This window comes from Lynx rufus, unplaced genomic scaffold (genome assembly GCF_022079265.1).
Source record: "Lynx rufus isolate CCGP_SWC_20201006 ecotype Redwood Valley unplaced genomic scaffold, mLynRuf1.p SCAF_24, whole genome shotgun sequence".
Taxonomy (NCBI): Eukaryota; Metazoa; Chordata; class Mammalia; order Carnivora; family Felidae; genus Lynx; species Lynx rufus.
The window spans coordinates 13,432,717-13,446,182 of NW_025814839.1; the positions used below are offsets into that span (position 1 = coordinate 13,432,717).

Sequence of the window (13,466 nt, forward strand, 5' to 3'; positions counted from 1 at the left end):
AAATGAAATACCATGTTATCAGCCATTCTCCAAATAACACTACCAGTTCCTTCTCAGATTCGGCCACTTGCCTGATTCCGTGTTGAAGAGTACTCAGGATTGACCGGAAGGAAGGGGACGACAGTTGTCTCGGTTACCAGGGTGCTGTGGTTTTGCGTGGCAAGCCAGACTAGCCAGAGGAAAGAGCCAGAGATAGAATCTTATCACCATGGGTGCGCCACCGCCCCTCTGACAGCCGCGGCTCCCATGTCATGAGGGAGACTCAGGGAAGCACACTCCGAAACCAACATACACAAAAGTAAATGTCGACACACGCATCATCAGGACAGGAGAAATCAGGCAAGTAAAACACTGAGGTGGGCAGCTTGTCACTGCCCACTGACAACAGAAGCTTATTAGAAAAAGCCACGTGTTCAGTCACCTGCATCAGTCTCTCGCCTGTCAACTTCATCGTACACATCCATGGCAAGTTCTTCAAACAAATGATTACTTAGCTGCAAGTAAAAAAATATCAGGAACACAAGGGATAAGGATTAACACTAGCAGAATGAGTGGGCATTGTGACTTATTCACCCTTTGATCTCCAATGTCTTATCCAAAGCCAGTGCTTAGTAAAATACCGACTGTTAAACAGACAATAACATTTCCAGAACAGTACAGCTCCTCTAGAAATTTCTGCCTCCCACAGCAGCCTCACTCCTTTGTAATAGGTAGACAGGGGTGTGCTATGAAGGAGTAAGAGGCATCTGAAGTGCACAATCTCAAAAGTAGGGTCCAGTTCTCCACTCTTCACGTGACATCACCCTTTAAAGTCCCCCTCTTCTGCTCGTGAGCAACTGCCAGTGCCTCTGAATATAAAGAATCCTAAACCCTTGATGGGATAGAGACGCCAAAACATGCCATTCTGAAAAGATAAAACATGCCACCGCACAAGCTACCACCCAGACTTCAGCAAGTCTCTGCTGTATTCTTCAGTAAGCAGGCTTCCAATCCCCCAAACCAAGTGTCCCCAGCAAAAAACACCTGTCTATACTCAGTACATTGTGCAGTGTTGGCCAACAAAACAATCTCCACACTGCCTGGAACACCTGCCTGGCGGCCACTGGGATAAACAAAACACTCAGGGTCTTCCTCAAGCCACATGAGGCTAAGCGTCCACCAGGTGGCTCTAGTTCTCTGCACTTTTCCCCTCATAAAAAACACCCAGATGTTTGGTGGCAGTCACTTTTTAGTTGACACTGAATGTCTTTTATTCCTGACCGTATTCCTTACGTCCACCCACAGTACCTGGCACAGAGATGGGGCCCAGGAAATATCCAGCACACGCTGACCAGAAGGTATTTTATGTGGCAATTTAAAATGCTGGCTACACAGACCTTGTGAGAGCTTGCTAAAATGAATACAATTGCTGGATGAAAGAAGCAGGATATAAAATCCTATAATTATGATTGAGCTTCCATTAAAAAAAAATGATAGGCATATGAAACGAGAATTAGAAGAAACATATCAAAATACTGTGCCTGAATCCATTAAGAATACAGTGAATGAAAAGGATTCCCCTTGTCCATTTTCCAAATTTTCTCTAGTGTGGTTAACTTATATTTGTAATTGAAAATAAGCTCTGATAGCGTTTTGCTGGATAAGGTGACGAGCGACTGGAGACCTAAACTTGCATCACAAATATCGGTCTCTTTCCAATAAGGGGCTACAAGCTAAGATTATTATTACTGACAGTAACTACAACAGCAATACTGAGGGCTCACACCTCAGGTACTGTGCTACTGTCATCATATTAATACTCATGACACTTCTGTGCAGATAGAAACTATGATCATCCCACCCTACAGACAAGGAGATTGAGGCCCAGAAATTAGCAGCTTGCCTAAAGCCACAAAGCCAGCAAGTAATGGACCTGAGATCCAAGTTTAAGTCTCTCCAAATGTTAACGCTTAACTAATTCAAGAAACACATTAGTCTAATTATATTTTTCTCAGTTTCTTATCAGGGAGGGAGATACTGTGGGACAACACTCTGATCAAGCTGTGGCACTGATCAAGCTGTCCCTTGTGAGGAGACCACTGGGTGGGGTCAATAGGTATTGACAGCAGCCTGTCTCACTGAGCAGTTCAGATCTGCAGCCACTGATGGATCGTAAGTCCTCTTTCCAGGAGAGGACACCACAGCGCACAAAGGCTAAGGAGCTTGTCAGAGATGAGCTCTCTAACTGACCAGTCTGACCACAGCCCAGGTTCTTGGGATCTGTACTCAACTTTGTTCCACATATTTGTCTAGTGCCTGCCACATGCTAGAGATTACAGACATAACCCCACCTTTATGCGGTTTTCAGTCTAGCAAATGTAGGTTAGTTAAGGGAGCCTGAGTATTATCTATAACGTCTGAATTATTTAAAATAAAAATTGGCTTATATACTCTTAAGTAATTAAAATGAAATCACAGACTATTTGGTGCTATCTGATTCCAAAGGTTATCATCTTAATCATGCTACCATATGACCGCCTTAATTTAAGAAAGGTGATAAAACACACAGACACACAAAACCACAGATACAGAACACAGAGACACCAGATTGCATAAAATACATTTATTTCATATCACAAATACTAGTAACGATAGACTCACTTGTATGTCATATTCAGTACTTAGTATTATTTGGAGCGCTAGTGAAGAGGAACGAGGAGAAAGTCCTACATTAGGGGAGAGGTGCAGCTTCAGAGTCAGGCTTGGGGAAACTTCACCTATACTGTCAAGGTGGTCAGATTTCAGTTACTTGAACGACAAAAGGGCTGGAAGCTGGGGAAGGAGAAGACTGCAAAAAGACAGGATTCCCGAGAGAGGACCTGAAGGTGGCCTTAGAGAGTGTAAACCCAAAAAGAAACAAACACTTGCGCTTGCACACATGTGTGCATGCACACACACGCACAAACACACACATGCATGTGCGCAGGTACGCAGCGGGAATCAGATGGAAAGCAGGGCAAAAACTGAATGGTGAGAACTGGATGACACTCTTTGAGGTGAAGAAAAGAAGTTAGGAATCTTGGTTCAGATCCAGAGGGCTGTGAGGACAGCCAGAGGCTGGAAATCTGGTGGTTACAGTGGTTGGGGAAGCACCCTGGTGAGGCTTCAACTGGGGGGGGGGGGGCCCAACAAAGGGAAAGCGCTCCCAGAGAAGCTGGCTGGTCAGGGTCCTGACTAGGGCTGAGGTGGGCAGGCTGGAAAGAAGTATGCAGACCGAAGGGAGCTGGGTGAGCTCTGAGTGCACACCCGGGGCAGGACCACCAGCCCTCGACAGCATGCACTTACAAAGCTCTGATGAATGAAGCGGGCTAAGCAAGACCATGATACTGGCGGCTGGACCCCAGATGGCAGCGGGTGGAGCTGCGGTACTCACCATTCCAGTACCAAATTGTGCCATTCCCTAGTGTGCTATAAGGCTACCGGAAGGAATCCTACGAAGTGTGTCCCGCTTACTGTTTTACAGGGAGAGAAACTAAGGAACTCTTATGAAAAGAAACAGCTTCCTAATGTCAAAGGCACAGTCTTCACTTTGAAAACGACAGAGAAAAAACGCCATTACTTGAAGCAGAGCCAATAAATTGGATCTACTAAACTTAATAGTACTTCCCATCTTCTTCTCTACATACTCAGTGCTCTGCTTCTGATTTAACAACATCTGAGAGTATGAAAAGTCATCTGATGTAACAGGTAACGGGCTAAGGATAGGAATTAGCAGGATGCATGAACTGAACTCCACACTGAACTTCACTAGGAAACAGAGATACTCACAGATTGAAGCTTCTTCTTAGCAGCTTTTGCCAATTCAGACAAATCCAGGCTGCTAAGAAAATGTACAAAACTAATAAGCACATAAATAAAAACCATTTTTGTGAGCTTGGCAGAAGATTAAGATAGTCAAGGCATCAAGACATTAATTACAGTTCATGGACATGGTCAGAAACAAAAATTCTACAGCCCATTAGAGTTAGTGAGAAAACTCTGAACACAAAAACTTGTAACTCCTTTTAGAAATATCATGCTCAGGTAACATAGTAAAGGGAAAAATAATCACCGGATAACTAAAAGACAAAAACTACTGCCAGGCTAGTCGCCAACCCCTTTATGTGAGAAGTCACAATTCTTAAAGTATTAAAAAAAAAAAAAAAAAAAGCATGACAGAAGGAAATACGCAAAGGGCAGAATGAGAAAAACCAGAAGGGCAAGATTACATCTAGAACAGCAGCTAATCATTTCATAAACTCTTGACAGTATTTGTGCAAAGGTAATTGGTTAAATAAGAATTTCAAGTTCATTCCTGCAGCTGTGAACTCATCTAACCTCACAGACCAGGGGTAGGCAGATTATAGCCCATTTTTTTGTTCGGTTCCTGAGCTAAATGTTTTTACATTCTTACATGGTTTGGGAAAAAAAATCCCAAAACAAAAGAAAAATATTTCATAATGTGAAGAATTCTATGAAATCCACATTTCAGTGTCCAGAAATAAAATCTTCTTGCAACTGATATGCCCTTCATTTACATAACATTCACGGATGCGTGCATCTACAATTGGCAGAATAGTTGTGACAGAGGCTGTGTGGCCCACAAAGCCTAAAATATTTATTATTCAGCCCTTAAAAATTTTGCCAGTCATGGTTATAGACAAAGAATATCTTCTATTACAATACAGAAATATTCTGAGATATCTATAGACACAATACACTGTCCCAACTGGCTAAAATTGGGACATCCCTAACTCCAATTTTCTTACTAGTAAATTTGTTACGTGTACTCTTTCAAGCTTAAGTTTTACATGGTGGTTTACTTACAGCCGTCTTATTTCCAAATTGTATAGCCATAAAAGAGAAAAATGTATGGGCTTTGTTAAATACAAAATATAATACACTTAAACACTATACAACCAAGGAAATAACAGTGACAGATAAAATTGATTGGTATTTCAACAGCCTTACCTGTCTGCCATTTGAGGTATTATAAAGTGCTGTCCATTTTTGTGATCTGAAAGAGAAATCAAGCCAAAGTTTTGGTCATACAAACACTGATAGGATCTATAAAGAAACACCGTAATTATTTTTTCAATTTACATTTTGCAATTAGCATTTTCTCATAATTAGGAATTATGTGGGAGGGGCAGAGGTTGCCAGTTTGGCTACAAACTCCCTAAGGCCTGGCCAGTAGCAAGAATCACAGTCCCATTTTCAACTGATACAAAGGTCCAGACACCATTAGGCAGAAAGGTTATGTTCACGTTAATCCTACACTTCATCCATCCCCAGTATAACTGATGACCTTTAGTTACGGACAGAACTTGTGGGGAGCTGAATAAGCTCAGAGCAAGCTTCCATCAGCTCTCCATGTGGGATGGGGGAGCACCCTTGGGGTCTTGTGGCTCACCTTCAAATTAATCAATTAGCATAAAACCATCAGGGCTGAGGCAGGCGGTCTTGGCAGATCCAGGCAGGGCTTAATAACCTAGTCCTCACCTAGCTTTTGGAGGGCACTGATCACATGCCAATGAATAAAAAGCCATTCTATGCATTCACATACAGGTTTTTGTGTAACTATCAGTCTTTATTTCTCTTGGATAAATAGCTAGCAGTGGGACTGCTAGGTTGTGGAGGTATTAGGTCAATGTGTGCACAACTTGGTAAGAAACTGCTAGACTTTTTGACAGAGTAGCTCTATCATTTTGTTTTCCAACCAGCAGTGTATGACAGTTACAGTTGCTTCACATCTTCCCATTCAGATTGCCAGTTTCTTAGGGGTTTTTAAATTTCAGTCATTCTAAAAGGCGTGTAGCGGTACCTCACTGTGCTTTTAATTTGCATTTCCCTAATGGCTGATGATGCTGAGCGCCTCACTTCATGTGCTCATTTGTCATCTGGATATGGTCTTTGCCCGGTTTTTATAGGGCTGTTTGTTTTCTTACATTTGAATTTTATATATTTAGGTATAAATATTCTGGATCCAAGTTCTTTGTTGGACATGTGATTTCCTAGTATTTTCTCCCAGGCTGTGGCTTGTTTTTCACTCTCTTAATTACAGTTTTTGCAGAGCAAAAGCTTTCAATTTTGACAAAGTCCAATTCATCAGTATTTTCTTTTATGGACTGTGCTTTTATGTTACATCTAAACACTTCACCTAATGCAAGATCACAGATTTTCTTCTAGACATTTTATAGTTTTACATTTAGATCTATGATCTATTTTTAGTTTTTACGCCAGTGTGGGAGGTACTGAAGTTTCTACTTCTGCACATGGATGCCCAGTTCCTCCAACACTGAAAAGACTATCTTCCTCCACTGAATTGCCTTTGCAACTATCCAAAATCAACTGAACATATTTGTGTGTCTACTCCTGGATGCTGTCTACTGTTTCAAAGACTTGTATGTCTGTCTCTTCACCGTCTGAGTACAGCAAAACTTGACAGCAAGAGTTAAAATTGGATGGTGTGATTCTGCCCACATTCTCCTTCTTTTGCAAAATGGTCTCTTGGCTATTCTAGTTCCTCTGCCTTTCCATGTAAATTTTAGAATCAGCACATCCAAGTATGCAAGAAAATCCTTGAATTACACTAACTTTACAAATTAATTTGTAGAGAAATGACGTTAACTCTATTGAGTGTTCCAACCCATGAAGAGTTCTCTTTCCACTTATTCAGGTCTTCCTGGATTGCTTTCAGCATTTGGTAGTTTTCAGCATGCAGATCCCACAAATATTTTGCCAGATTTCTACCTAAGCTTCCAATGTGGAGCTATTATAAATGTTACTGTTTTTCTAGGTTCAGTCTCCAATTATCCAATGCTAATCTACAGAAGTATGATTGATTTTTGATTGCTTCCCTTGTATTCATTCTGCAACCTTGCTAAACTCACTTATTTGTTCTAAGAACTGTAGATTCCTTGGGATTTTCAACATAGAAACCATCTCATTTATGATGAATTGTATCTGTTTCATTCCAATCTATATGCCTTTTGTTTTTCTTGCCTTATGGCACTGGTTAGGATTTCCAGAGCAATGTTGAATAAGAGTGGTAAGAGTAGACATCTTGGCCTTGTTTCTGATAGTCAAGCAAAAACATTCAATCTTTCGTCATTAAGGAAGATGTTAGCTGTGGGTCTCTACTGATACTCTTTATCAGGTTAAGGAAGTCCTTTCTATTCTAAGTTTGCTCTTTTCTTATCATGAAAGAATGTTGAATTCTGTTACATATTTTTCTGCATCAACTGATAAGATTGATGACTTTTTTTCAGTCTGTTAATGTGATAAATCACATTAAATGATTTTCAAATATTTAATCAGTTTTGGCATTTAGAAACCTTACTTGGTTATGATACATATATATATATATATATGGTCGGATTTGATCTGCTAACACTTTGTTGAGGATTTTGGTGTCCATGTTCACGAGGGCTATTTTTTTGTGCTGTTTTTGCTGGGTTTGGTACCAGGGTAACGGTGGCTTCACAAAATGACTTCAGAGGTGTTTCCTACCTTTTATTTTCTAAATATCATGCAGAATTAATGTTATTTCTTCTTCAAATACTTGGTAGAATAGTTTCATTTAATGTGCAAAACCTGAAAAGTGAATTCCTAACACTTAAAAATACCCATTAAGTATCATAATTGCAAAGCTAGCAAATCACATGAGTCATCAAGCGTATCTGTTGTATAGTTATATGGCAACACCACTTCAGCTAGTTCACAGTACTTAACAGTGAAATCATCTGGGTTGGGGTTTTCTTAAATGGAAGATTTTAAAGTACAAATTCAAATTCTTTAAAATGTAAGATTATGGATTTACATGATCTCTTTCTTATTGGGTGGTGGTTGGTAGTTTGTGGTTTTCAAGGAATGGTTACCTTTTTTTTAAGTTTATTTTGAGAGTGGGAGGAAGGGAGAGAGAGAGACAGTGAGTTCACATGCATGAGCGAGCAGGGAAGGGGCAGAGAAAGACACCGCGTTGTCAGTGCAGAGCCTGACACAGGGCTTGAGCTCACGAACCGTGAGATCATGACTTAGGCCAACATCAAGAGTCTGACACTTAATCGACCGAGCCACCCAGGTGCCCCAGGAATTGGTTAATTTTATCTAAGTTGTCCAATTTGTGTGCATAGAATTATTTATAATATGGGTAGACCTTTATCAATTTCATTGAAATTTTCAAAGAATCAGCTTCTGGTTTCATTAATTTCTCTCTACTGCTTTCCTTTTTCAATTTCATTGATTTCCACTCTTATCTATTATTTCCCACCTCCTACTTGCTTAGAGTTTATTTTACTCATCTTTTCAGATGAGTAAGCAGTAAGAAACTCATAGTTTCTTAAGGGGAAAGCTTAGGTTGAGGACCTTTCTTGTGTTCTAATGTAAGAATTTAATACTATAAAATTTCCTCTAAGCATTGCGTTAGCAGCATCCCTTAAATTTCGGCATGTTGTACTTTCATTCATCTGAAAGTATTTTCTAATTTCCCTTAAGAGTTCCTCTTAGACTTATATTTAGAACTGTGTTGTTGGGCACCTGGATCGCTCAGTTGGTTGAGCATCTCACTCTTGATTTTGGCTCAGGTCATGATCCAAGGTGGTGGAATCGAGCCCAGCATTGGGCTCTGCACTCTGTGTGGAGGCTGCTTGGGAATTCTCTCTCCCCCTGCCCTTCTCTAACTTGTGCTTTCCCTCTCTCTAAAAATAAAAAATAATAATAATTAAAAAAAAGAACTGTGTTGTTCATTTCTAAGCATCTGGTTATTTCCAAGTTATATTTTTATTATTTATTACTAGCTTAATTCCATTATGGTCAGAGAATATACTCTGTAGAATTTTAATTCTTTTATTTATTTTTAAGTTTATTTATTTTGAGAGTGAGTACTCACGTGAGCACGAGAATTCATTTTATTCTGAAAATGTTAGGCAGAGCATGCTATAAATGTCAACTAGATGCAGTTGGTTGACGGGTTTCAGCTTGCTATCTTTGCTGATTTTAATTAAATTAATTTATTTATTTTAAATAGGCTCCATGCCCAACATGGGACTTGAACTCATGATCCCAAGTTCAAAAGTTGCATGTGAGCCTGCCAGGTGCCCCGTATCTTTGCTGATTTTCTATCCACCAGTTCTGTTACTAAATGAAGACTGCTGAATGAATATCCAAGAATTGTGGATTTCTCCTTTCAGTTCTATCAAAATTTGCTTCATGGATTTTGAAACTCTGTTGCTGGGTGTATACACATTCAGAACTGTTACATCTTCTTGGTGAATTGACTGCATCACCAAGTTATGTCCCTCTCTATCCCTGCTAATTTTCCTTGCTCTCAAAGTCTATTTTGATGTTAATACAACCCCTCTAGATTTCTTTCACTTAGTGTTTGCATGGTGTATCTTTTTATACCTTTCTGCTTTTAAATTACCTCTATCATTATATTTAAAGTGGGTTTCTTGTAGATAGCAGTTAGAGCTTACTGTCTTAAATCCATTCTGACAATCTTATTAGCTTTTTAGTTAGTACATTTAGATCATTAACATTTAATGTAATTATTCATATGTTTGGATTTAAGTCTATGATTTTATTATTTAGTTTCTGTTTGGGCCTCAGTTTTTGTGCCTATCTCTCCCCTTTTCTCTCTTTTCTGGATTGTTTTGAATTAAAGTATCTTTTGATAATATTTGAGTAATTTTTAACATTCAATTTTATCTCTAGATGTTTTGACTACATATCACTGTATAGTCCAATTTTAGTGATTGTGCTAGGCATTACAGTACACATAACCTTTTAGTCTACTTAGAAATAATATTTTGCCATTTTAAGATGAATGCAGAAACTTTATCTCTGTATTTCTTTTACCTGCTCCCTTTTTATGTCGTAGCTATCAAATGTATCCCAGTGACATAGGCTGAAAATCCCACTAGACAATACTGTAACTTCTGCATTAAACTCACTCATATCTCAAAGAACTTAAGAGGAAAATAAAATCTCTTATATTTATCCAGATATTTATCACTTCAGTTGTTCTTGTTTACTCCTGAAGTTCCAGATTCCCTCTGGTATCATTTCCCTTCTACCAAAAGACTTTCCTTAGCATTTCTGTTAGAGCAACTAGTTCTCTTACCTTCATCTTAAAATATATTTTGCCTTCGTTCTTGAAGGTTCTTTTCACTGGAAATGGAATTCTGAGCTGACAGTTCTTTTCTTTTTTTCAGTACTTGTCTCCATGGTTTCCAATTAAAATTCATAGTCATTCAAATAACTGTCCTTTTATATGTTATATGTCAGTTTTTTTCCTTGGCTGCTTTCAAATGTTTTGTCTTTAGTTTTCAGCAGTTTGATTTTGATGTGTCTGAATGAGGATTTCATTGAGTTTATCCTGTTTGGGATTCTCTGAGCTTTCTTGAATCTGCAAGTCTGTCTTTTGCCAAATTTAGAGTTGTTGTGAACCCATGTTTCTTCAATATTTTTTCTGCACCACGCTTTCTGATCTCTTTCTGGGAGTCTGAAGATAAAAACATAACTTTCTGATATTGTCTCCTACATCCCTGGGGCTCTGTGTTCAATTTCTTTTTCCTCCCACTTTTTTATTCTCTCTGTTGCTCAAACTGGGTAATTTCTAGTGATGTATTTCAATTCATTGAGTTTTTTCTTTGCCATCTCCAATCTTTTAAGCCCATCCATGAGTTTTAAATTTTTAGTTACTGTATTTTTCAGTTCAACATTTTTTTTTTTAATGTTTATTTATTTTTTAGAGAGAGAGAGATTGAGAGATGGTGTGGGCAGGGGTAGGGATTGGGGCGGAGACAGGAGAATCCCAAACAGGCTCTCCACCGCCAGAGCAGAGCCCAATGTGGGGCTCAATCTCACGACAGCGAAATCATGCTGAGCCAAACTCCAGGGGGGGGATACTCAACTGACTGAGCCACCCAGGTGTCCCACAGTTCAACGTTTCTATCTGGTTCATTTCTGTATCTTCTGTTTTTCTACTAAGACCTTCTATATTTCTACGTGATTCAAGAACATTCACACTTACTTCTTTAACCATGATGTTCCTATTGCTTTAGACTGTGTTAATTCCAACATCTGTGTCATCTGGGGATGGCCTTTGTTGACTGCATTTTCCCCTGCAAGTCTTTTGGGATTTTCCTGGTTCTTTGTATGTCAAGTAATTACGGTTGATATCCTGAACGTTTTGAATATGATATTGTGAGACTCTGAGTCTTCTTTAAATTCTATGGAGAATGTTAACATTTTTGTTTTAGCAGACAACAGACCAGGTTAGGCTCTGCCTCCTGGGCCAAGTGGCAAGAGAACAGAGAGAAAAATAAAAGCAATCAGAATTCCTCTCACGCTCTTGGTCAGAGACTCAGGCAGCTGTGCTGCCATTGCCACAGGAGTGCCTAGGGTCTAGGGTGGGAGGAAAAGGAGGAGGAGAAAAAAAACCCCAGGGGAATCCCCCACCTCTCTGTCCTGTAGGAATCTCATTTACTGCTCCTTAGACCAGAGAGAGAAGGCTTCTTGCACCTGCTCCGCACTTCCAGGTTTCAGGCCATCTCCAAGGCCATCTCAGAAGTAAAATAGACAGGACACTCACCACTAGCTCCGTGGTACTTTGAGTTCCTAAACCACCAGCCAGAGTCCTCAGATAGCTAGTCCACGCATTTGGTCCAGGGTTTTTATCGTATTAGCAGGAAAGAAACGGTGGGGTATGCTCACCCCATCTCACTGGGAAGTAGAACACACCAGGGGCTCTAACTCTGTAATACAGCCAGGTTAGGGAACTGCTGTATATGTGCACGAAGATATCCTAATCAGGAACTGGCAAACTTTCTGTAAGGGCCCAGACGGTAACATTTTTGGCTTTGCAGCCATATGATCTCTCTTGCAAATACTCAACCTATTCCTTTCTTTCCTTCTTTAATTACGTAATCTCTGCACTCAATGGGGAGCTGAAACTCATGACCCCAAGATCAAGAGTCACATGCTGTGCCAACTGAGCCGGCCAGGCTCCCCTCAACCTACTCAGTTCTGCTGTAGTAGTGTGAAAGCAGCCACAGACAATATGTAAATGAATAGGCAGGGCTATCTTACAACAAAACTTTATTTAAACAAACAGGTGACAGGCTAGATTTGGCCCATAGACCATGGTTTGCTGACCCTAGTTCTGCTTCATAAATAAAGTTGGCTAATGGCAAAGTTTACTTTTGACCTCTTTTCCATTCCTTTTTTTTTTTTTTAAGTTTATTCATTTTTGAGAGAGACAGAGAGAGAGAGAGAGAGACAGAGAGAAAGTGAGTTAGCGGGGGAGGGGCAGAGAGAGAGGGAGGCACAGAATCTGAAGCAGGCTCCAGGTTCTGAGCTGTCAGCACAGAGCCTGACGCAGGGCTCAAACTCATGAACCGTGAGATCACGACCTGAGTCATAGTCAGACACCCAACCAAGCCATCCAGGCACCCCTTTTCCATTCCTTTTATAGCAGAATTCTTCAAATAACTACACAAGTTACTGCTCTGCTCTTCCGATCCCAGTTCCATTGTGTGCAAGAACTATGGTGTACATTCAATTTTGGTTCAATTGTGCTGATTCTTGAAACAGTCACTCCTCTGGAGCTAAAATAAAGTCTTAGAGACTAAAATTCAAGGAGATTTGACTACCCTTATATCCTTTGCATGAAACTGAAAATGCTATAGTTATTTCAAGTAAAAATCCTTATTTATTTGTACTTTTCTTGAGGATATGTTAAAGCAGTATAACAGCAGTAACAGCATCCCAACTTGTTTTTCCAGAGGCTGACTGACTGAAGGTGTGGAGAGGCCACTAGCCTTTCACTCACCTGGTTTCCTGCCACAGAGATAGAAGGCTAGTCTGTCAGTCAGCTCATACTGTATTTCTACAAGACGCTCTGCCAGCTCATGGTGCCCTCCTTGCCTATCAAGAGAAAACAAAGTACCAGTTATATTCCTCACCAGCCACTGGGTCTAGAATAAAAAAGGACAGAGATGTCTTCCAAGACACCTGAGCAATTTACCAAATGCAACTTCTCAGAATAATCAACCTTTTGTGTGAGGTAAACTTCCAAGGTCTACTCTTATTCCCACCTCTATAAACTTTTTGTAATCTGAACTACTCCCTTTCCTTTAATTTACAAAACAATACTTAATAAGGAAATCATGGACTTCTGTGAGGGATGAAGAATAACTTCATCTAAGGAGGTACAACATAAAACTAATAAATGGTCTAGAGTACAGGTTCTCAAAATTGAATTAGAATGCTTTAGAAAACATACAGATATCCAGGCCCCAACCTCGGAAATTCTGAATCAGTCAGGATGGGATGAGTGTGAACATCAGTATTATGAAGAAGGTCCTTCCCCTAGAGGCTCTTGCAGCCAGTCTGACTCTGGATGAGTTCAGTAACCACTTCAAGGTCTTTAATTCAGGGAGAGA

At 39.9% G+C, this 13,466-nt stretch overlaps 1 protein-coding gene across 11 annotated transcripts in view; it reads right to left on the minus strand.

The window, feature by feature from the left end:
- GIT2 (GIT ArfGAP 2) overlaps nucleotides 1-13,466 on the minus strand; it is a 52,049-nt gene that overhangs the window by 27,512 nt on the left and 11,071 nt on the right. For 9 of the 11 annotated variants that reach the window (XM_047088206.1, XM_047088208.1, XM_047088203.1 and 6 more), the window contains exons 7-11: nucleotides 12,854-12,948; nucleotides 4,990-5,035; nucleotides 3,808-3,859; nucleotides 422-494; nucleotides 72-169 (exon numbers count right to left, since the gene is read on the minus strand). In XM_047088206.1, the coding sequence (XP_046944162.1) occupies nucleotides 72-169; nucleotides 422-494; nucleotides 3,808-3,859; nucleotides 4,990-5,035; nucleotides 12,854-12,948 (364 nt within the window). The remainder of the gene's footprint in view (nucleotides 1-71; nucleotides 170-421; nucleotides 495-3,807; nucleotides 3,860-4,989; nucleotides 5,036-12,853; nucleotides 12,949-13,466) is intronic. The other 2 variants (XM_047088207.1, XM_047088204.1) reach the window with 1 other exon arrangement.